Source organism: Corvus brachyrhynchos, unplaced genomic scaffold (assembly GCF_000691975.1).
Source record: "Corvus brachyrhynchos isolate BGI_N302 unplaced genomic scaffold, ASM69197v1 scaffold142, whole genome shotgun sequence".
NCBI lineage: Eukaryota > Metazoa > Chordata > Aves > Passeriformes > Corvidae > Corvus > Corvus brachyrhynchos.
This window is the reverse complement of record NW_008237226.1, coordinates 1,357,280-1,381,790: the sequence shown is the minus strand read 5'-3', so window position 1 is coordinate 1,381,790 and position 24,511 is coordinate 1,357,280. Positions and strand designations below refer to the sequence as shown.

General features: G+C 37.0%; 1 protein-coding gene across 1 annotated transcript in view; it reads right to left on the bottom strand.

Annotated features, from left to right (window-relative positions):
- ITGA8 (integrin subunit alpha 8) overlaps positions 1-24,511 on the bottom strand; it is a gene marked incomplete at its 5' end in the record, with an annotated part of 113,845 nt that overhangs the window by 44,394 nt on the left and 44,940 nt on the right. The window contains 8 exons of the mRNA XM_017729170.1: positions 939-1,019; positions 3,997-4,076; positions 9,670-9,762; positions 16,160-16,307; positions 17,265-17,332; positions 17,795-17,932; positions 19,109-19,263; positions 19,788-19,843. Of these exons, the coding sequence (XP_017584659.1) occupies positions 939-1,019; positions 3,997-4,076; positions 9,670-9,762; positions 16,160-16,307; positions 17,265-17,332; positions 17,795-17,932; positions 19,109-19,263; positions 19,788-19,843 (819 nt within the window). The remainder of the gene's footprint in view (positions 1-938; positions 1,020-3,996; positions 4,077-9,669; positions 9,763-16,159; positions 16,308-17,264; positions 17,333-17,794; positions 17,933-19,108; positions 19,264-19,787; positions 19,844-24,511) is intronic.

The following is a 24,511-nucleotide window of genomic DNA, read 5'->3' as shown; positions in this document are numbered from 1 at the left end:
TAAACACCCCCAGCTCCCTCAGCTGCTCCTCAGACTTCTTCTCCAGGCCCTTCACCAGCTTGCTTCCTTGCCCTTTGCTGGACTTGCCCAAGCACATCAACATCCTTCTTGTAGTGAGGGGCACGAAAATGATCCCAGTATTCAAGGTATAGCCTCACCAGTGCCAAGTACAGAGGGATGATCAACGCCTGCCAGCCACACTATGTCTGACAAAGCCAGGATGCCATTGGCCTTCTTGGTCACCTAGGCACAGTGCTGGCTCATACTCAGCTGGCAATTATCACCTAATTGCATTTTATAGTTTGCAAAATCAAGTTATATGTGAAAACAGAGATAGAAATTATCATCTTTGATCACATCCTGTGTTTGTTTAGTTTTGGTATACTTTGTGTCAGTGAACAGGCACTTGCTTCAGGCAGAAATATAAGAATCTTACAGTAGTAGCTGGTTGACTTTTTATCATAACTTATTTCTTACTCATCCTTTCTCCAAAGGCTTCACTCTGCTCTCTATTAGTATATGCCTTGACATAATGCCTTTCACACTTCCAGCCATAAAAGCAGTAGATCCTGTTTGGTATTCAGCATTAAGTGTCCAGGTGGTTGCACAAGAAGACATATGAACACATATGAACACATACGAACAGACATTCCATATTAGTAACATCCATGCACAATCTGAATGCCCAAATAAAATGTTGGCTCTGACTGGTGTTGCTACAATGTGAGGTTCTACAGGTTGCTGTCTGCACAGACACTCAGTAAGTCTGCAGTAGCTCCATCCTGCAAGGCTTGCAGGGGTAAGACCCAGGTGTCCCAGATGGATAAAGCATTTGGGTTTATAATATGCCATAAGATTCACTACATGGGATTATCATATGCAGAAAGATTCTGCAAAAAAGTAGTTATCATAGTGAGGTGAAATAATTGAATACTTACCCTCTGATTTGTACTTGAGCCACAGCACTGATGTTGATATGGAGGTTCACTAAGTTGCTGGTGGGATTTATCTTGTTAGAACTGGAAAAAATATATACAAATGTTAAAAAAGGTTATTTATCAGAACTCTAGATTATCATAGCACTCAATACAAAAGGCCCCCTGGACACATGACAGAACAGGACTCCTATTGCCACTCTTCAGTCTTGTAGGACACTGGTATTTAAGTTTGATATTATTTGAGCTCATCACATGTTTAATAATATAATCAACTCAAGCATCCTTTAAAGAATCTTATGATGATGAATAAGATGATACAAATTTATTTGGCTCAGAATACCATGTAAATTCCCTTGTACAACTCAGCTATCTGTATAGATAGAAGTATCTTAATAGAATACAAGTTTGTTTTCATGCATTGGAGGAAGGCAGTGTCAATGAATAAGACAGGCTTTGTTATAATAAAATTTATTTTTATGACTCTCCAAGCCTGTGACTTTTGCATGACAGTCTTTGGGGAAGAAGAATCAAAATCAACTGTTCCTTTAATTTTCTTATTTTCTTCTTTCCTGTATCCAGAGTGTTTACACTCCTAAAACCGCTTAGCAGTGAAAACAAATCTCTGTATGTTTAAAATGTAGTGCTCTAACTCATCTTATTGTCTTTTCTTACTGCAAATCCTTAGTAATAAAGGTAGTTTCTCTTGCCTCAAAAGGCCATTCCTATGATTATAGCCCATTCATACAAAGAAAGATTTGCAGGTTCCAATTCACGAAGATAGTGAAGTAATTACAAACTTAGAATTTATTTAATTATGGGATTAATGACAGTAAATTTGCATGTTTTTTTCAAGCAAGCATGGACTTCCTTGCTTCATGAACGCTAAGTTTCTATTGCTGTTATGGTTTGCTGTTATCACATCTGGGTAGCATCAGTCAAATGGAAACATTCAGAGGAGGTCAGCATTCCCAGTGACTGACTCCTGAGGAGTAAAGAGCAACACTGCTTTGATCCAGGCTTTCTGGTTACAGATTGCTAACATTAAGAACAGCTTTAATTTGTTTGTAAACTAATGCAGATTCCCATCAAACATTTTTTGAACTTTCATGTAATCCTCTACAACCATTGTTTTGAGCATAAAAGTACAAGTATAAAAATTATTATACCACTACTTTGTTAGAATAAGCTGCTTTCCAATTTGCATATTCGTCCTACTTCCCATAGAGTTAAAATAGAGATTTTGATCATATATATCTGGTATTCAAACCTTGTTTGTGCTTTATGGCATTTTTTAGAGAACAAAATAGTTTAAATAAAAGTGCCAGGACATTTCTCTCTCAAAGGGGTACATAACTGCACAGCAACATCCACATCAGAAAGGAATCAGATTTCAAGACACTCCTCAGCCTCGTTTGTTTCCTACAAGTAATGAACTTCAGTCTTGCAAACCAAAATATTATTTTCCACTTGATGTTTTCAAGTAAATGAAAGCTCTCTCTTTTGAATAAATTAAAGTAGGACTCAAATTCACATGTATTCTTCCCTTTCCTTCCATTTAGGCAATTTCCTCTTTTTGCCTCATGGAGTTCCCTTTTTCTTTTAGGATTGTTTTACTGAGGACACAGAAATGCACAAACTCTCCTGCTGCTTGTGAAAGAATGTACAAAGCAGTGAGTTTTACCTGTCGGGTACATTCCCTATGCAAGAAGTTCTACTCTTTTACTCCTTCCTTTTTTTTGTTTTTTAAATAGCTGTGTGCTTTTCAGCATTTTCATACCAGTCTGTAGCCCAACACATTTCCTTCCTTTACATTTTAGTCAGTCACAGTCATGGAGGAAGCATGAGATGTTACTGTCTTCTGAAGTTAAGATGTATTCCTCAGTAAATTCGTGTCGCTTTTTTAAAACAGCGACATACCTTCAACTCTTATTACCTAGAAAGATTTAACTATCCAGAAAGCTCTGGAGCTCCCCACTTTCACAGCATGAAAAGGGTAGTGACATGAGCCTTGGATACCCATTTAAAATGATTGCTTGCATTAAGAAATGAACAGTGGAATGGACAGGGGACCTACAAGTTAAATGCTGTATCTCTCTCCAGAGGAGTGAGCCCATGTCCAGATTTGCATGATCCCCAGCCAGATCCCAGGGAGAGGGCTGAGGCCTGACCAAGCACCTAATGGACTTCTGTGGCATTGCTGTGCCCTTCCTGAGTTTCTGCATGTCCTTTGCTTCAAGGGTTACATTATGGAGACATGACTTAAACATTTTAAATGTCTCAGTTATTTACCATAATCAACATGATCAAGGCCCTCATTAAAGGCCAGACATTAGCAATTAAGTCTCTGCGTGTGGGGCAGAGAGGGCCCCATACGAACTCCAGTGTGTATTTGATGAGGACAGATGGAGCAGAAGCCCTGCCACCTACCTCAAAAGTCTCAGGTTTGTTTTTGAGGTTATCCTAACCTAGCCTACTCCGTGCTTTTTTGCTCCTGTGGAAGAAGTACTGCTCAGCATAAAACACAAGATTCTACAGTATTAATATGTGAGGCCCACAAATAGGGAGGAATCTAATGAAAAAATTGCAAAGGTTCACCTGCAACAAACTGAAACAGTTCTCTCCATGCCAGTAAATCTGTTGAGCAGATTTTAACTGCTTTTTTTTTAAACCATTTTCTAAATTTTTGTGAAGAAGAGGCGTGTCTGGTTTAATTCAGAGAATGATATGTTTATGCATATTCACCTTTGTTACAAATTGATCACTGTTTATTAATTCTGAAGTAGAAAATATGGCAAATCGGCAAATCAAATTTGGCAAATCTGTAGAAAATCCTTGGATTATTGACCAAAATCAGTTAACCTGAATTTTAAAGAAATAAGACTGATTTTGCTAAAAGCTAACAAGGCTCCAACTCCAAAAATCCTCCTGAAGTAAGCTACCATTGGAAAGCCCATGAAATAATTACTGACACTCAAGAGGGACCTTATTATATAATAAACTTCATATGTCAATAGGAATTCATCATTTAAACAACCATGCTCTTGATAAAATACCTAACCTTTTTATTTGCAGCTCAAAATTGATGCTGAAATCTGCATTTTCAAAATGCTGAACAGAAAATCGAATGCCTGTGGAGAACTGAGAAAGAAACAAAACAACAGGTTACTAGAAACAGTTGATCTCTCCAGATCAATAAAGCAGTACCATTCAACATTGCATTTCACAGACTTATACTAGATACTGTTGCTTTTTAAAGTTAGTATGAAATAACATCATCTAGTTGTTCTCAGGAAAAAATACCATCCTGCCTGTGTATGTCACCAGATGGAAAACTTGGCTGGACAGAGGAAAGATCAGAGGAATAGAGAAGCACACTCCCAAGAACACAGCAGTGGGCCCTGCTTCATCCAGACAGTCTCTGCTTTGCTTTGCCAAGCCAAAAGAAAATAACAGCTGTCTGGCAGCTCTGATCTCTGTCTCCATCCATGCACACCTTTGTCCAGGTCTGCAGGGCTTCCTAGTAACTGCATTGTCTCTGCACCTATGAGCTCTGCACTGCATGCTTTAGGTGTTGTGGGGCTGACTGAGCACCTGAGGCTAAATTAGCAGCAGTTTTAATTTACTTTCAGTTTGATTCTTTTTTTCCATTGCAGTTCTGTTAAGAGGAATACAGCTTCAAAGTTATATTTGAAGTTCAGTTTGCCACCACTTGGAGTGAGTGACCAGAGGAGAGAGTAAAACACACAGCTCCCAAAACTGAAGGAGGTAAGTGTTTCCACTGGTGCTCCCTTGCATTTATGCAGATAATTCCTCCCTGTGACAATTCCCATTTGCTTCTCAAGAAGAGCAAGGATAAGCAGATCAAGTTAATTCAGAAGAGAGAAGGGCTAACTAGAGAAAGAATATACAATAGCATATGGTACGGTCTCTGTAAGCCTCTTGTTGGACATGTTTACAGTCCCAGTGTCTAAGTGGCAGGTGAGTAATGGGAGATGCCATCTTCCCTCAGTGTTAAATCAATTAAATTCTACTGAAATATTTAAATTATTGGTTTTAATTGTTTCAACTGCACATTTTAAATGTGGCAATTTTTGAAATGTGAATTTTGCAATTCCTACAACTTCTCACTCCCCATCTACCTTCCATCTGGCCTGATGGTAGAATTTTTTGCAGGATAACATGCACATTGTTCTTTCATTTTTTAAAAGAGGATCGTTACACATAGACATATTCTCCACGTGGAGAAACAATCTTCCTGAGAAATTAATCAAAAGGCACTAGGAAATGAGGACATCATCCCCTCATTCCTGCCAATATCTGACTAGATTAGTGGGGGGGGGTTGGGGCAGAAAAAAAAAGTTGTCTGCTTGGCATGATTTCCTTAGAATATTTAAGGAAACCTTGTCAGCAACAGGGCAGGACACAACAATGTAGGGTTTTATGTTTGGGGCTTACATTCAACATCTCTGAAGATGAGGAATTTTCCTCTGTGGATGTAATTTTGTATGTTTAAACAATTCCTTTTTCCCATCATTTTTTTTTCCTTCAGTTCTCCTCCTTTCTTCACTTGCAGTGGTGCAACACAATCCATCACCAGAACAAGACTTACCTAACATGTTTCAACTACTTTCACCTGGCCCATGCTGACGCAATATTTTCATCATAAATGGAGTGGCGAGTTCAAATCTTTGAATTCTGATTATCCTAATGTCATAGTTACAGTTGATCTCTCCTTTTGGAAGCAAAATCTTTCAGATGAAAGATTATCAAATCGAAGTGCTTATCAAATTACTCAGAAGTCGAATAGCTGACTTGGAATAGAGATGTAAGCTCTTTTTAATTTTTAGCTCACTTTTTGGAGATGATATTAGCAACTGTATTGATATTCCATTCACCTTTAAAAATATAATTACTTTCTTTAGTTTTTTAGACTAATATTTCCAAATATTCAATTAACCATTTCTCTTACTGTTTTTACTAACTAGCCTAAATAAATTTGTTTCCACTTATAGCAGAAAAAAGATTTGATGAACCAAAGATAAAATATTCATCAGACAGAGCAGACATGAAGTGCAGTTTTGATGATCTATTACATCCCTGAGGCTTAATCCCCTATTTAATAGTGAAACACACTCCTACTGTACATCTCTAATAAGTTGCAGATGTTGTCTTTGTATAGTCATATGACTTTGTTAATGTCAAGTAACCCTTGACATTGCGACTAATAATGGGGCAAAGATGCTCACATGCCCTTGCTGAAAACCCACTGAGGCCAAAGGAGTTTAACTTGCTTGAACCTATAACTTAGCAATCACTCAACATCCTTATTTTAGTGGGACATAAATTTTATCAAAACAGTTTAATTTTACTTAAAATTTTCCAAGTGAAGTTAGTTTCATTAAAATTGCATTATTTTCATGTTTGGAACATCATGTATCTTTGAAATACACGGCATTTCTACTATTACTGCTAAGTTTTAATCTATTACGTTTGACAGGATTTAGGAGTATGCTGGGAGACAGAGGTGTAGCTTTTTTTGAAGTGTCTTACAGTGTGTAAGAAAGATAAAACCTGGTGCTCTTGAAGAATCAGTTTGGCACATACCAAGAAATAGGCAAGATCTTCCAAGTCTCCAGTCTTCTAACTTTATTTCTATTAATTTCTATGAACTTCCAAATTTTACTACCAGAATTTTTAATAAAACCTACATCTCACTTGCTAACGCCACTGAACAGGCATTAGTGAGCTTGTCAGTCTGATCGATTTCAGTGCCATAAATAAGTACCTTGAGCAATCTCTGCCAGTGAGATGCTGTCAGACATTTAGTTTGCATTCTGGGCCATGTGGCATTGAGGTTTCCTTACCACGTCTTTTTATCTTCTTTTTTACAATTTCATCTTTTTTTTCTTTTTAACTTCAAAGATATTACTGAAAAGGTGAAGTATTTTTTTGTGGCCAGTAAACAATTTTAAGGTCTATGTAGATGACCATAATGTATTTTGAAGATGTGAAGTGTCAGACAACCCTGTAGTCTGCTGTAGTAATATCCCATGGATTATATTACAAAATCCTGACATAACCCTCATACTCAGAAGTTGATCTTCATGAGCTCAAGAATTCTAGGATTTCAGGGTGCTGGCAAGTCATTTAGGTGACTCAATAGTTAAAGAGTTTTAGGAATGTTCAATTTCGACCTAACCCTTCCTTCCCACTCACAACTTCCACAAAGAGTCCCTTTCTGACTGAGTATTTTGAGAATAACTGATCTCCTGCCAGAGCAGAATTGTTTTGCAAACTTGGAAATGGATCAGAGCAACGTTTTGAGGTTTATGCAATTTGTACAAAGGGCTGGTATTCTGCTTTTGGAAGTACATTTGCCATCATAAATATGTTTGGACTGAAAAAAACAAGTCCTTTCACCTTTACTCAGCTTCCAGGAGAGCTGGCTTCAAAGATAAACTTAGGATTTAAGACTTCACTCACTCTAATCAAACGATTTTGCCATCTGGCTTTGTAATGCTCTATCTTTGTATCCCTCAATTTTAAAGGGCTGGATTATTTTGTTATAAAGTAGAAAACCCTTGAATATGTTATGAACCCTGCTGTTTTATTCTGCTACTTCTAAGTCTCTCTTTATGAAGTAGTTTGCTTAGGAGTATCTGGTAATGGCACTTACAGCAGTCCTAGAGTTGATTCTGAAGAAAAGAAGGATTAGTTATGCTGTGAAAATTCGTAAGGAGACAGCTGGGATGTAGTACTGTTTTAGTGGCCACCAAATGGCAAGTCTTCACACTGCTAGCATTTTGGGTGAAGGACGATGTGCAAACAGCGCTTTGGATTCAAAGGGAGGCGTATGAGGGTCTGTAGTCTAACACCTCTACACTCAGACCTTTCCATTATGCTTATGACAATATGCAAACTACAAAGATTTTCTTCGTGGTATACAAGTTAGTGTCTTTTTTGTTTGGTCTTCCTTTTCTCTTCCAAACACAAGGGGTTTTATGCTCTCCTGCCCCCCTCCACTGCATCCTGATCACCCACAAGATTCTTGTCCACTTCTGTCTGTATCTTGAGAATTTGCTTCTGCCTTGAGACTAACTAGGAAACTACTAAGCACGTAAGTAAAACTGCTGCCTTCTCAATTATTTGCCTTGACTTGGAATTTGTCTCATGCTTTGGCCCATCATTGCGTCCCATCATCCCATTATGAAAATTCCATTCCTCAGAAATGTTTTCAATTACTTTTACTTTTTAGTATTTTTGTTAAGTAGAATAAAGCAAAACCTACAAAAGCTTTTTGCCTTTTTGTCTATGTCCTTCCCAGAAAATCTTCATAGTGATGTCTTTAGACTTCTAGTTCACAGTAGTTCAATGGAGAAGGACCCTCACCAGGAAGATTCCTCTTCCCAAGAGGTCCATCACCTAGAGCTCAGTTTTCAATGGTTTCCACCTCCTTGTAGTCCCAAAGAGTCTCTGGGACTGCTTGTGACCATGCAAGCAGATGACTGTATCAGACACCTGCCCTCACTCACTTTCAAAAGTTCTATGGCTGATCTGTGGCTATCCCTAGGATCCAAAGAAAATTATTCTAGTCCCAATCTCCTATGATATGACCCATTTGGTTCTTCTATTGAGGGTCAGACATGAACTGCTTCAAGATCCCAAGAGGCCAGGAAAACACCCCTCTACAGAGAGGCTGAAGAGTGAAATATTGATCTTCCATAGGAAGGACAAACCTTAACTTAGTAGGGACTTTGAAAATACTAAAGAAATTTGCTTTGATTTCTTTGCAAAACCATAGGTCCAATATGAAATTCAACAGTTGTAGTTTTCAATTAAAAGCTGTTATTTATTCCTGATATATGTTCATGCTGTTGACTGTTTCATTTTTATTTGGACAGTTTTTTATCTAGGTATCATTGTTTGGCTTATTTTCTTTTAGTGAAATATTTATAGCACTTATGAATTTACGAGAAACACTAAATTCCTCTGCAAGAGCATCCATGGCTGAACATTCCTGGATTTAACACTTCTGGATTTCCTGGATTGTTTTATCGTGAAATAGGGACAAAGGATGACAATTGTGGAATTTTTTATCTTCAAACCTATTTTTAATTCTTATCTAATTCTTATCTAGTGTTCATTGTCAGTTACTATTCACTTCAGCTTTTGGTGAAAAACAAGGCTACCATCATTCCATCTAATGTGTAGTATGATTTATGACAGGCTCTCTTAGGAAAATCTTTAGAATTACAATAATAACTTGAAGCAAAACCTTATTCCAAAATTTTCCTGGATATAAATTGCAATATAAATTGATAAGACAACCCTTATACACTGAAGATGAGAATCAGGACGAAGAAGTTGTCACTTACTATACATATATCTATATATATTTTAAATAGATGGAATACTAAAAGGGAGAAATAAACAGATCACATTATGGATTGGAATTTTCACTATACTAGTCCAACTTCTGTGATAAATTGAATAACTCTCACTTTCTTTAAGTGATATAAAACTAGCATAATTAATCTTTTAGATAAATAAATTATTAACTTTTCAGAAGCACAGTTCTGCCTTTTATACACCAACGAATTATTTTCCAGGTAAATAATTTGGTTTATGTGCTGCTTATTGGGACACATTCTGGTAATTGAATAAATTTCCATTTGTTCCCCTTTAAATTCAGTTAGATAAAAATCAGTAAATGCATCTGATTTTCCCTTACATTTGCGCCAGCCACCATGGGGTTCCCAAGATCACAAACCACCATTCTAGTTTCATTTTCCATCTTGTAATCACAGCTCAATACACGCAGTGCCTGCAACAAAAGGACACCAATATAGAGGTCAGAGATCACAGCGAAATTTATCCAGTTGGGAAAGTGATGCCTTTTTGACCGTGACCTTTCTTCTGATTTCGGACACCTGCTCAGTGCACTATCAAAACATTTACTTGGTTATTGTCAGACAACGGGGGAAAACTGATGCCAGAGAAAAACAAACAGGATAGTTTCCCAGTACCTTAAGAATCATGATGAGATCACTCTATGTCTAGTTTTACCATACTGCTTTGTTGTTGTGAATCATTCCTATAGCCATTATGACTCAACAGAGAAAAAAAGAGTAGGCACAACTAAGTGAGAAAAATAGGTCTCACACTAATCACAGCAGTTGTCACCAAAAGTCTCTAGAATGAATTTCTGCCATTGGCAAAACCTGGATCAATTCTAGATCTGTATTTTCCAATCTGTGGTAAAATACTTAAAACATTTAATACTTCTGTAAAAACATAAACCTTTATGTGTGTTTATAAATCAGCAACAAAGGAGATAGGCTTTCACATTACCAGATATAAAGGTTTTTGTTGATAATAGCAATCTTTATCACTAGTAATATAATCTGTAAACAATCTGTAGAAGAGGAGGAGCAGCTATTAAAGAGCGCAAGCTAGGAGGTACAGAATAAGGCAAAGCAATAAAATGTGGGAGGTTTGCAATAAAATGTGTGTGTGGGGGGGGGTTCTGTTTTCCTCTCTGACATCTTCACTAAATGGAAGTATTTCCATATATGTGCAGAAGTAAGCCAGTTTTGTAAAAGCAGGATGCAGCAAGTTGCATTCCCTTTCTGTTCACTTGTGATTCTCACAGATGAAGCAGTGTGAACAAATTCATGCCCTTTATATAAAAAGATCTGGGAAATCTCCAGAACAATTTGCCCTATCTGTAAAAGCCAGCATGGACATGCTGTCCTCATCCTTTCCTGAGATTAAAAGAAAAGACAGGACACATCCTAAACAGAGCCCATGTGAAGCATGCCCTCAGCACACACCTCATTGTACATTGACATTTTTACAGTTTGCTAGGAGGAAACAAAGTTTGTGCCTATCTAGGGTTGGGAGGGAAGGATTTTTACAATCTTTCCAGCTGGTTAATTAGAGACGGGAAGCAACATATGGGAGAAAAGAGGGTGTTAACACAGTTGAAATCAAACTTGTCTGGAAAATTGTCCATTTGATCTTGATATGTGGGTTTATAGTTTTGCTTTAGTTGGGGGAGGGGGGTTGAAACTGAGGTCTAAAAGTTTGAAATAAATACTCATTTATATTAGATATTTGGCAGTTTCTTTAAAAATGATGTATCATAGACCAGCACACAGTAAATCAGCCCTTATCACACATTTTTTTGTCCCTCAAAGGCTGAGAAAACAGAGGAGTTTTTCAAGTAGTTCTTTTGCAATCTGGGGGCTATGTTTCTAGAATGAAAATGATTAATGGTACAGAATTTATATGACCAGCATCACAAAAGCTAATTTGTGCAGTATAAAGATGTGACAAAGGGTCAACTGTGGTAGAATTCCTTCAATAATGAGATTTACTGCCTTCGTTTTTGCACTGATCACCTTTTGAGATGGTTAAGTACAAAATACGAAATTAAAACCAGGCAGGAAGCAAGCAAGAGCTGAGACTTGTACACCTACTACTGTCAGTGCGTTCACATGTAACTCAGCCAGATGGAAGGGTTTGCCACAAAGCCCTTCTACCTGACACTGGTAGCAATTTGTATTTCTGTAGTAACACACGGTCTTTTTGGCAGTCTTGATCAGAAGTAAAACCCCAACAATTAACACGTGTGCTCCCAGGGTGCATTTTAACTAGGAAGTGATTGGATGCTTCAAGTAACCCAGGCAGTCTACAAACTAGAAAATCTTTTTTGTGGTCATAGTGTTGAATTACTAATTGATGCCAGATTAGTTAAACACAACAGGCTGGCGAGTAAAACACTTCCTCTTTTCTTTACCATCACCTTCCAATTTTGTTTTCTGGGGAAAAGGGGATGGATTAAGTACCATCTTCTAGTTGATGTATATGTATGTATTTAGTTGATGTATGAAGAACTAGTCTTTGCCTTCATCAGGCTCAAATCACATCTCATCTAGCCAGCCACAACATTCTTAGTCTAAGAATTTTCACTTAAGACAAGAATGTTTCAGGACTTTTTCTTGTTTTAAGAGTGCTATGCTTTAGTTCAGAAAGGCATGGGGGAAAAGGCTCAGAGTTTATCCATTGTAATACGTATCTGGATGTGATCTGTACCACTCTGCAGTTTCCAGCCTGAGCAGAGGCAGTTCTGCCAAAATACATAATGTTTTTGGTGTGTAACAAATATCTGTTAGTGCTTTGTATTTGCCTGATTTACTTACACTAATTATTCCATAAGAATTTGGGTCCCAGCTTTTGCTACTAAGGCAGTATTGAGCTGTTTCAATACAGGCAACTCTGTCACGGAGCAAAGGATTAGTGCACAGTATTCAGGCAGTGGCTGGGGGTTCAAACACACGGTCATGCTAGTGACTCTTGTAGTGCCAGAATGTACCATATAGTGGTATATACTATCTCTGGATCTACTGCTGGAAATATGAGGTAATATAATGTGGTTATAATTTCTTCACAGCAGCTAATTCCAATAAATTCACACCTACTGCATATGAACAGTTACTGCAAGCCAATGGGTTTCCAGTAACTAGTGATGCTGTGGTATGTCTCATTTATCTGGTCTCTGGACCTTCTAAGTGTTTCCGAAATACAGCTGATGAAGAACACACTTGATTTCATTTTAAGTAATTCTATTTCAATCATCAGCTTTTGACTGAAGGAAGTGTCGGCATCTGCAGGAATCAATGAAGCTCCAAAATCATGTCCTTGACCTCAAACTTTAAATCACACACATTCACTTGCTTCTCCAATTGCATAAGATCACATTTCTGCAAAATGTTGTTCATTTTTCATGCAGTTGCACAGTCTGTGTGCAATATTCTACAGAATCAGGTCTGAGGTAAGAAGATAATGCCAGCTGAGGCAGATCAAACACTGTATTGCACAAAGCCGAAGGGAGGAGGAAGAAGGCAAGTGAATTTTCAGTTAAGTTTTTGACTTCAGCAACTTCCAAGTGTAAATCAGATGATATAGAATAACACAATACATTGTGAAAATGAAATAAAGAAAAAAACACCAGGGGTGGAAAGGAGGCACTTAAGGTGTTTCTCTACTAAGCACTTAATGTGTGTTTCTCTGTTAGATAGACTAAATCCAGAGTAGCTCCACAATAAAACAGACAAATATCCTCTGTGAGTACAGTTACTTTGAAATTATGACAGTGTAATTTAGTTATTTGATTCTACAGATTTTTCAGTTCCATCAGAAATGTGCCAAGTGATTTATTCAGCTGATTACATTTCATTTATTCTGGTCTCAGTCTACCTGTTTTGTTGGCTCTGAGGTGAATCTTATCTCTGCCTTAATACCAGGAATTCTGCAGTCTGGAGAAAAACAGCTACACAGAGGACTGTAAACACAGATACAACCAAGAGTAAATGCAATCCTAGAGGCAGAGCTTTAACAACATGATTGCAACAGGTTCTAACATAAATCTACCTGTCTGCTGAAATTGTTCAGTATTAAATTAAGTGTATTTCAGGAGCAGTCACAGATGCCCCATTGGCAGGATACAACACAAACACAAAAATAAGTAGTGAAATCCTGACTCCACTGCAACTGACATGAAAACTGTACTTTTCATCTATAGTCCATGCCTCCAAAAATGCCTGCAGACTGAGAGACCTTTTTTCCCCTTATACCTCGGTGTTTACTGCATCCGGTGTGATAATTTCTTCTGTTACCTTGTCAGTTCAAACTGCTGTATTTTTTCAAAGCCCTGCAAGTTGAATGAATTGAGTCCCTCTCACTTATACTCATTTATAATATGACCCCTAAGAATTTCGTCATCCTGGTAACAGAACTATTTACATTTAGAAAATTTTAGAAGAAATTTACAATATAAATTTCTTTTCCAAATGCACTTAGAAGTTAATTTTTTAGTTTACTTAATGGACCCATAATATTGCAAAAAACATAGTTTTCCGAAATATACATTTACCATTTAAAAACAATGGAAAGAATAAACTTGCTTTCAGTGCCATTTGTAATCCTTGTGAAAATGGTCCCTGAAATGCAGAAAGACACTAACAACGATGTAGAAAGTAGGACTAATGCTTTGATCCTTCACAGAAAGAACATGATGACACCTTTTTGAGTGGAGTAAGAATGAAAAGCAAGAGAATATGAAATAAATTATGTATGGGAGTGAACTAGGTAAATGTGGACAAAAGGAAGGCAGTTTTTTATAAATCTACAAGGATTCAGAACTGGATTTTTCAGAAAGTTATTTTGTCTTCCACAGAATCTGAAAAGAATGAAGAAGTTGTATTATGTTTCCTGGGGTTTTAAAATTTTGTCTTCAAAAGAAAAAGTATTCTAACTTTAAAACTCCTTCCCAACCCATTCTAGCTTCTCTTTATTCTTCCAAAGCACCAGGATCTCCCATGTATTCTTTCCTTCCTTTCTCCACGAGTCTATTTTGTTGGCACTAAAAAATTCAATTTTTCCTAAAATCATAAAAAGCTCTGAATTATTTCTCTCTGCTCCGAATCATAGAATGGGTTTGGATAGGAAGGGACCTTAAAGATCATCGAGTTACAAACCCCCTGTTGTGAACAGAAACACCTTCCACTAGACCACGTTGCTCCATCCAACCAGGCCATTTCCAGGGATGGGACATCCACAGCTTCCCTGGACAGCCTGTTCACCACCCTCACAGCCAAGAAATTTTCTTAATATCTAATCTAAAGCTACTCTCTCTCAGTTTGAATTCGTTCTCCTTTGTCCTGTCACAACATGTTCGTGTAAGAAGTCCCTCTCTGTCTTTCTTTTAGGCTCCCTTCAGGTACTGGAAGGCCTGATGCAGCCAAGGACACGTTTGGCTTTCTGGGCTGTGAGTGCACACTGATGACTCATGTCCAGCCTCTCATCCACCCCCACCCCCAGATCCTTCAAATAATAGGTATGTCCTAATACATTCTGTGGATTTTAGAATAAGTGCCTCCTTTGACACCTTGGTAACATCTAAAAGAACAGCAAAAGATTTCTAAGGAGGAGTGAAGAAAAAAGGTAACCATTTGTAGCACATTAAAGAGAACTTTAGTTTTGTAGATTACAGTCCAAAAAACCAGAGGCTTTGCTAAGAGAAGAAAAGGAGTAATAGGCAGTAGGAAGAGGCTGGTGTCTTTAAGATACGCTTCTGAGATGTGAGGTTGCAGAGAATTTCTATCATCTTTGATGATAGCATTACTTCTTGTAATTCTTCTTGTAGTTTTTTTCAAACTAGGTTAGAAGCCCATTAATAAAGTCACTGACAGAAGGAGAATAAGGAAATACCTTGTAAGTACCTTTCAACTTCCTTAAAAACATTTGCCTTTAGAAAGGAAATTAACTTGCTTTCTCCCACTCTCACCCTTGAGGCCCTCTTGAACATTCCAGGCACTAAGAGAAAAAAGCAAGCTCATGTTGCAACAGCTTGGGAGATTTATGTGCAGATGAGGCGATTTGGACTTGCTGTCCAACAGAGAATACATGAACACTCTGCTTGTTTGCAGGATAGTGTTTCATCTTTGCTCTTAAAAAACAAACAGACCCAAAAAGGAAAAACACTGCATGTTCAGTACAGCTCAGCACGACTTCAGTCAACATTAGTCCTTCTGTGAATACTGGCACATTTTACATTACAATTGCATTTTTGGCCCATTCATAACATAAAAGAATTGATGACAAGGGGAAACAACTTTGTCAAGTTTATACTGCAGTTAATGTCCAGCTATTCAGGATATTGGAGACTGGGACACCCTTAATAATGGTAAAACACTAGTGTGCTGTGTGAGGAGACAGCAGTGTCCAAGTGTCAGGGGGTCAGCAGGGCTCATTAACTCTGACTGGGAGCTGGTACCATGGGATCCCAGGCTGGAAGTACTCAGGGAATTTGGCAGTATTACTTTCTGCTACTGGTAGTGTTTACTGGTTCAAAATCTGAATTATGTGAATACCTCTGTTCCTAGGAGAAATGTAACAGTATTTGTGTGGCATTATAACTAAGTTAACAGGAAGGAGCTGAACTGGTCTGAACAGAATGGTCCTGTCCTTCCCATCATTTGGAGGCATGGCTAACCTTTACCCTGGACTGTGCAAGCAAGGATAGCTGAGAGTTGATGGAATCCCTCTTCCTGAAAGGAACCTCTTTATGTGCTGCTTTCAGCTGGTACAGTCTATGCAGGCTGTCCTTGCTCTCAGTTGTCTGCTTCATTATCGCTAACATTTTGATTTTCCTTTACCTTGTTGTTGCGTTCAACCCCAGTGTAATCTGCTTCAGGTGGAATCTTTATATGCAGCTCAGCTTCATAGGCTCCTTCCCCATCATTCCTTGGATTTATTATGAGCATGACACAGTTTTCTTCTCCAATTATTAGCTGATCTGTATCCCTGTACAGAACACACTACTTGTCAGGAGTTAAAACATGCACAATTAGGATTTACAGATGAATAAAGCAAAAGGACATTTTGCTCTCAGAGCATCTGTTCTGGAAAATACTCTGTGAACACAAAATAAAGCATTTTCTATAAAAAATGACCCCATGAAAAAGTATACCAACGTCTGGGTAGAAAAAAAGTCAAGAGAAAAAAACCATGGCCAAAGTGGACTACCACAAAACTTGAAAGTCACTGGTATAAAATTTCAGAGCCTGACTACTTTCTAAACGGCAAGAAGTATTTAGTGGAGGAATCACTTGCCATGGGGGTCTCATCAGCATTGTTTTCTGGAGGACACAAAGGTGGTAGTTTTCTCCTCATGTCCATTGTAATACCAAGAATGACAGAAATTCTCCTGAGACCTGCAATGGCACTGTGCCCTTTTCTTTCACAGCTATGGGCTGATTCTGATGATGTGCGGGCAGTCAGGTAACTCAGATGTTCCCCACTTGTCCTGCTTGGCATATTTCTCCCTTCATAGGAGAAACTGTTGCCATGTATTGAAAATTCTATTCTGACATTTATTTACTTCACTGTATATTGAGTACAGGAGAATTGCGTCCAAGTTCAAAGTCACTGGCACACTGAAATAAAAAACTTGAAATCTCCTGTGAACAACAATTTGTATCACCTCTTGATTTTCAGAGAACTAGAACCGCTAACAAACACCTGCAAACTATATTTTCTGTGATAACCATTAAACATCATGAATGTGGTTTGGAACTGTGTATTTCTCCATTTCTTGGTTTTATAGATGAAATGGATGCACAAATTAAAATCTGTAAATCAGGTAAGAATGATTAGTTATAGTAAACAACAGAACTGTGTTCTACATACTTCATTCTGTTGCAACAGTTAGCACTGTCTGGACTTTCTTATATACAGCATAATTTATTTTATTTAACTTACGGCATTGCAGAAAGATGCAAGTCAGGAATACATAAGTTGTCCTCCCCACAGTCAACCAGAATGTAAGCCTGTATTATTGCAAAGTAAAAAATTATAATACAGTTAGTACATGCCTCTAAGTCCAAATCACTTCCTTAAATATTGCTAACGTGTCTTAAATACCACTAGCACTGCCTTAGTGAATTAAATATTTTTCTCCTTTCTGTAAGTTCCTTTTCACATGGTAGTTGGAGATCATTTAGATGGTAAAATATGTCTTTAGCAGAACAATATAATCTTCAGGCCCTTTCCCACACTAACTTGGCTTACGTATTCTAGAATGCAATCAAAACTATGAGCACAAGAAAGTTTTGGAAATACTTGAAAGGCCTGTTGGTTCTATATTTATATTCAATCCACATTTTGAATTAATTAAATCCCAGTTGTGTAATTTCTGGCCGTGATACTCTTTTTTAAGGAAGATGACACACATAACAATTGTAAATGCTTCAATGTTTATATACAGAAAACGTGGCATGCAAAATTCATACCTGCTCTGCTAATGAGCTTTTCTGGTAATAGTTCAGTATTGGCTTCACAGTCAAACTATCTTCAAAACTGGACTCATCCAAACTATAATTGAAGTTTATATTGATGGGAGATAATTTATCTCTAAATTCTGTTTCATCCTGTGAGAGACAATCACATAATAAAAACCAATGGTTTACTATGATTATTTCAGTTAGTACAGTATGACAACAGATTCAGACTTCTGAAGGTGAAGATGTGGTCTTTATTGAAGGTAAAGGCATGATTCTTCGACAGCTGCTGGCCAAATTCTGGCTGCACGTGGTGCCATTAGGAAAGCAAAGTGACTCACCAGTAACTGGAATGCCCAGAACACATTGCCTCCACAGCCCAACATCTGGAAGAAGCTGGCTGAGCTGAGTAGACTCAGAAATTTTTCAAAGCATTAGCCTAAAATGAAGCTGTTTAAGAGAGACACACAGAACCAACTCCTATCAGCTACTGCCTGTCTTCCTTTTGAAATGGAGGTAGGGCATGTGTGGATTTGTGGAGGTAATATTGCTGTACCATGTATTTGTACCATATTTGTACCATAACCAAGAATTTATTTGAATTAGCAATGGTAAAACTCAACCACCTTTATTGTCTAGATATGTCCTTACATAGTGCTTGAAACTTCTCCATTTCACCTCCCACTGCATTTCTTGGACCAGACTTGGAATCTACTTCAATTGCATGAGGTAACTCCACCTGCAAGTGAGCAAGTGTTGACCCTTTCTCCTTTACAACTTCAATTCCACAGTTTTAATTTTTCTAAAAACATTTAAAAATATCTTTAAAATATTTTTTAAATATATGTATTTTAGGCCAATATTTCTGTAAGACTCTTTTAAAATATCTTTTGAACCTGAACTGGCATGATATTCAACATCATTAGTTTATTACCGCACCGTGAATACTAAAAAAGTAAAGGGATACCAAAAAAGGAAAGGAATCTTGCATTTTTGTATCAGAAGATGCAGTATTTGATCAGAATTTCCAGAAGAGTGTGAAATGAGTGCATTTTTACACACAGAAACCCTACACTCTTCAAAAGAAATCTTTCTTTAATACTTATATTAACAAAAGATGAGCCAAAGATTTACATAACAAATTTTTTCAAGGTAGCAATATGCTCTGGACATATTGAACATACAGATGAGGTCTATCTTACATCCCATTTTTGTAATTTTGGAAATTATTCTTCCTTTTCCAGTGGCTCCTTTTTTATTATTATCTTTAAATCCCTGGCACTACTCAAGCAATGATGACAATCCAAAATATTTTAAACAACTTACTCTGAGATAAACAAGGAAGTCCTGGCAATGGAGTTGTTTCTGTCTTTCTATCACAATGGAGAAGTAATGATATGGTTGATGGTAATCAAAGAAGAGGGTCCTCTTAACAGCTCCTTTCTGTTTCAATGAGTCTAACTGCAATTCACCTTTCAGCACTAAAGGATACAAATAAATAAATAAACTAGTTATTGATTTAACAGAAACAAAATAGCAAAGAATTCATTATGCATTATAACTAATTAACCTAATCAAGTCTTTCAAGAAAAACTAATCCATGCTTTAAGTGCCTGTCTGTTTAAAAGCCCACAAGTTTTTGATCCAAAGTATGCAGGACATGTAATTTAAGCTTTCTGATTTCATTGACAGATCATATGTGTACAGGACTTCTGTCTCTTTAATTTTTTTTTTTTTCCAAAACAGAACATTCTCCAACAAGGTACATTCTTGGTTTTGCTTAGAAAATTACTAAATCTGAAACAAAAATCATTTAACTGAGTAATAAAAGGCTTGTGAGATATACACACACACACACACACACATATACACATGCACTTTTTTTTAACTGCATTTTCTTGCCTTAGGAGGATCTCACTCCTATTGTCTTTCCAAGTGTAGGAAAAAAATACATCTGAAATGGAGCAGGCCAGAGTGAATTATAGAAATAGAAAACATTTCTTACCTATCTCATCTGAAATACTTTGACCTTCAAAATCTGCGCAGACTCTTACAGTAAAGCTACAAATAAAAAAGAGAAGGCATTCATTATTCGCTGAAAATGGACTGACCTGGGAATCAGCAGTTCCCGAGTCATATCTTTTAAGTTTTATTTTCGTTTTCTTAAAAAGATGTTAATTGAGATCTGTATCTGGCTAACTATGATACTCCCTAATTAAGTCAGGAAGTCTCCTAGGCTGCACTAATAATTACAGAGGACAGTCTCTGAATACTTCCTGGCAAAGGTATGGAGAATATTCTCTGTTCCCAGTAGTTCTTGAGAGAGACCATGGAAATGACCCTTCTAACACTATTGCCAAAAATGGGTTCTTTATACTGAGGTTCAGCAAACCACCTTTGTAACAGGCTGTCTGCAGAAATCCTTTCTGGTTCATCATGGTCAAATCAGAAAAATCTTAAGAGCATCTAGTCAATGCTGAAGCTGTTTTCTAGCAAATTAAAACACTCAGGATACCAATGTGTTCCACTGGAATTACTGTAAGATTTTCATTATTTCAAGAGGCTATAATTAATTTGAAACATAAAACCTAAATTGTTTGTAGGTCAGCACTAAAATCAGCTTGAGTTAAATAAAAAATTTTGCTTTATTCATTGCTCTTGATCTCCTCACTACTGTTATCCTGTAGTTATATATATCCTGTACTGTTATCCTGTATACTAATGTCTCAAAACCACTAACATAACCATTAAACCAACCTGTAATCACATTCCAATTGCATGTTTGTTTCCTCTGACAGATGTAATGAAACTGCCACATTTGGCATACATGTTACTCTCATGACCTTAATGAAAGATTATTTTCTTGGGAAAAAAAGGCCATAATTTCTTGAGGAAAAAGAATGGCATTATGCCATTAATCTCTGTTTAACTGTAGCCTTTCTCCAGTCCATGCAGAAATTGAAAATTTATTCATATTCCTACTTCTTTACAACTATGAGTTAATACATGAAGAACCAATTATTTCCAAATACACAAGGACAAAACAAAAAAAATGAGGAAATCTTGTGTAATTGTATAAATTCAATTTAGACATCAGACTTCACAGGCCAGTCTCACATGTCAAAGAATGTATTTTCTCAAATGTAAACTCAAGAGCTGCCATTGTATTAAACTCAGTTATCTTGCTTTGGAGAAATCACATAAATTTTGCCCTATCATGTTTGAAAAACGGTTGAGTTCAAAAATGCAGCTTGGAATGCTTTACTTGTTAAACAGAAAAATTTCAGTCTATGCTTTATTTACTGCAATGAACAGAATAATTCATCATACTTATTTGATGACTGAAGTCATGTTCTTCTATATTACTGTGAGAGTCAAGATTTACTCCCTCCACTCCAGGCAGAGCATGTCAAAAAGGGAATGGCAGAGCAAAAAAGCAAAAATTTGGAGTGGCTAATCTCCCACACTCTGGCCACACAAGAAGCAAGACTACAGTTTTAGCAGAATCCTGCTACATATTTGAGATTTTATTATTTGGTTCAGAAATAGTTCTAAAGACATCAAAGATTTCAATTGCAAACCTAGATGAATTTAGATATGCTCATCACTTCAACAAGAAGATGTTGGGGAGATGCTGAGGGATGTTTTAGCATCAAGAAAAAGAAAAGCAGAGGGAAAGACAGACCACAAAAGAGGACAAGAGTCTAAAGAATTCATAGAGATTTGAGATCTGACTCCTAGGTACAGTAAGAAATAAAACAGCTGAGCTTTTGAGCTTGCTTGTAGGAGCAATCAATCAAATAACACAATTATCAATCAGAGGAAGAAAACTTCAGCAAATAAGAAACAAATGGGAAATAGTACATCATCCTAAAGCATATGAACTTTTTATATGCTATCAATCTTGCCTCTCTGAAGAGATCCCCACATCACATTTATTCTGCTGTGTCTATCATCACTATGAGATTATGCTTTGAATAGTATTTGACTGTAGTTACAAAATAGAGGGAAAGCCTTAAAACTGAACACACTAGCTTTTCCTGACAACCTTGGGTCAACACAGCAGTTTGTTTAAAATAATTTTATGTTCTTCAGGTAGACAGAAATATTTTTACAAGAACAAGAAGCTAGAAAATATTCCTTTCTTCATAACTACTCTTGGCACAGATGGGAGCAGTCTCTTCAAAAGTCAAGCCTAATAAAATTACCTAATATCACCCGAAGTGCTCAATCCTTAGAAAATCAGTTAGTTACTCATGTACAATACTTTCTAGACAGGACTTTGTACCAGAAAGCATTTACTTTGGTCTGGCTACTCTAGCAGCTGAAAAAAAATAGAAAACTTCACGAGGTGAGAAGAAGGCATTAGCAGATCCTACCAGACATCATTTGTCATTGTTAACAATTTCTTTAGTGCACAGGTTTCCAGATGGAGAGAAAAATGGATAGTGCCTTAGCAGAAAGGCTAATGTAAGCTTTAATGTTAATGACTTCCATTCTGTGTGAGGCTTATAACCAACCTGCAAGGTCACAAACCTCCACAGAAGAAGAGAAGAAGCTGTTACCATCAACTGATGAACAACCTTTAACCAGTTTCCTCTTTGAAGTACAATATGCAAAAGCAAGTCAACACACTTCTATTACAATGCTCTAATACTTGCCCTGCTTTTAGATTCTGTTATGCCAAAGTCTAATCCAGTCACCATCACAGAGTTTTAATGCTGAAGGCATCTCATGGCTGATCTACATCACATGGCCAGGCTGCAGTAGCAGTAGGGCTGCTAGGTAAGTGACTGCCCTTTGGACAAATAGCCTTCGTCTCTAGGGCTACTGAAGCTAAAACCTGGCACAGAGGTCTCCGTACAGCAACCCAACTGCGTTGGTAGCAAGTGACACCACCTGCCTACCCCCCTTTCACCAGCCCCCGAGCAGTGAGGCATCCATCTTCTGACTCTTGGCCATATGGCTTTGCTATACAACCCATGGAGTCAGGCTGGCCAACAGCCTGTGGATAATTTCACACAGATTCATCTCAACAATGGCCCCATGGTCCATATCCACGGGACACCAATCACATCCTCTTTAAAATTATGTCAATGAGAAAACAAAATACTTGCAGTAGAATGGAGCTGAAGTAGAAACATAGTCTAACCTATGCAGCTAGGAAAGGCTGAAATATTATTATTTTGGGGTTTTATATCTTTGGTAGGAATTTTGTATTCAGCTTTTTGTAAATGTATGTAGAAATGTCTCATTTACTGAATCTAGCTGACTCAAGATTATAAATATTTTATTACTACTCTAGTAGTAACAAATTTGGAGATAAACAAACAACTTCTTTTTTTCAGAGTATCATTTGATAGTAGGAACTTGAATATCAGAAATTTTAAGCAGTCTGCTTCTTGTTTCAGTGGGTTTACAGAAGGTGGATAGCCTACAAGGCACATCTCAAATAGACATCCAAACCTGAAAAGCACTTACAAATAAAAACTATATTCTACAAATATAAAACAGAAATATACAAATATATATACAAAATATATTCTACAAATCGACTTTTTATCATGATTGGACACTTCTATGCAATTTTTGGTAAGTCAGGTAACTTCTCTGACTTATTGCTCCTCTACAAAATGGAATTAACAATATTTACCTTAAATTAGTGAGAGGTGAGTAAATAACTTTTGCAGCTGCAATTTAAGAACAAATACATAAGGTAGCTAGTGGATAATCAGACCTCAAATGGTAATAAAAATGCCAATGCATAGATAAATAAGACCTCCTGGTAGCTAGAACCCAATCTTGAATGTAATAAATTGCATGATGTGGAAACAGCTTTTGAAAAATGAAAATCTTCAATTTATTTATCTCTTTTTAGAGATATTAACTTCCATCTTTCACACCTGGGGGGTGGGGGGGGGGAGGCATTTTTCCATATTCTTTAATAGCTTCAAAGTTGCAGAATTTGTTCCAGATTTGCTGGTTTTGGGAACTCAGAAATAGCCACATTTTACACACAGCGGAGAATGAATTATATGTTTCTAGAAGTTCAGGACAATTCTCTTTGGGCTGTGCATAAAAATGACTTTTTGTGCACGTTTCCTCTGTTGCTTCAGCTTTGCAATTTATATCATGGCAGAAATAATATTTTTCTAATACTTGGAAATGTAAAATAATCCACATTATTCATGCACACACACTTCCTGAAACTCTTCTGGTAGGATGTTTCCTTTCATTCTAATTTTGCAGTGTCAGTCAGTAGAGTTTTTATACAAGTTGCACAGCTGGCTAAGAGATACAGAAATCTATCCCATGGGTCTGAGGAATTCTTTGCCTGTTGGAGTTTCCCTACTAATTGCTTTCATATGTACTATACAAGTTTGTATCAACTAAGGAGAAAAATTACAGTGTGGAAAAGAGCAGCTGCTCTTCAGTCATTTCATAACATGAACTAGATCTTTAGGGAACAGTATTTTAGAATAAAGCAGACAGAAATTAAATTATGCTTCTATTAAAGCTCTTATAGATATGAATCAAACATCTTCTGGCTTGTTGTAGTGGAAAAATGAAAAGAAATAAGAAAATATATGTTAAAGGAGTATGCATTTCTTCCTTCCTTCCTTTTCTAAACAGTATCTTGGAGCAAGAATGTTTTTTTAAGAGAGATGTTTTTCCTCCTGTGAAAAAAACCCACATTTTTTCTTTCAATACTCTGTTGATAACTGTTGT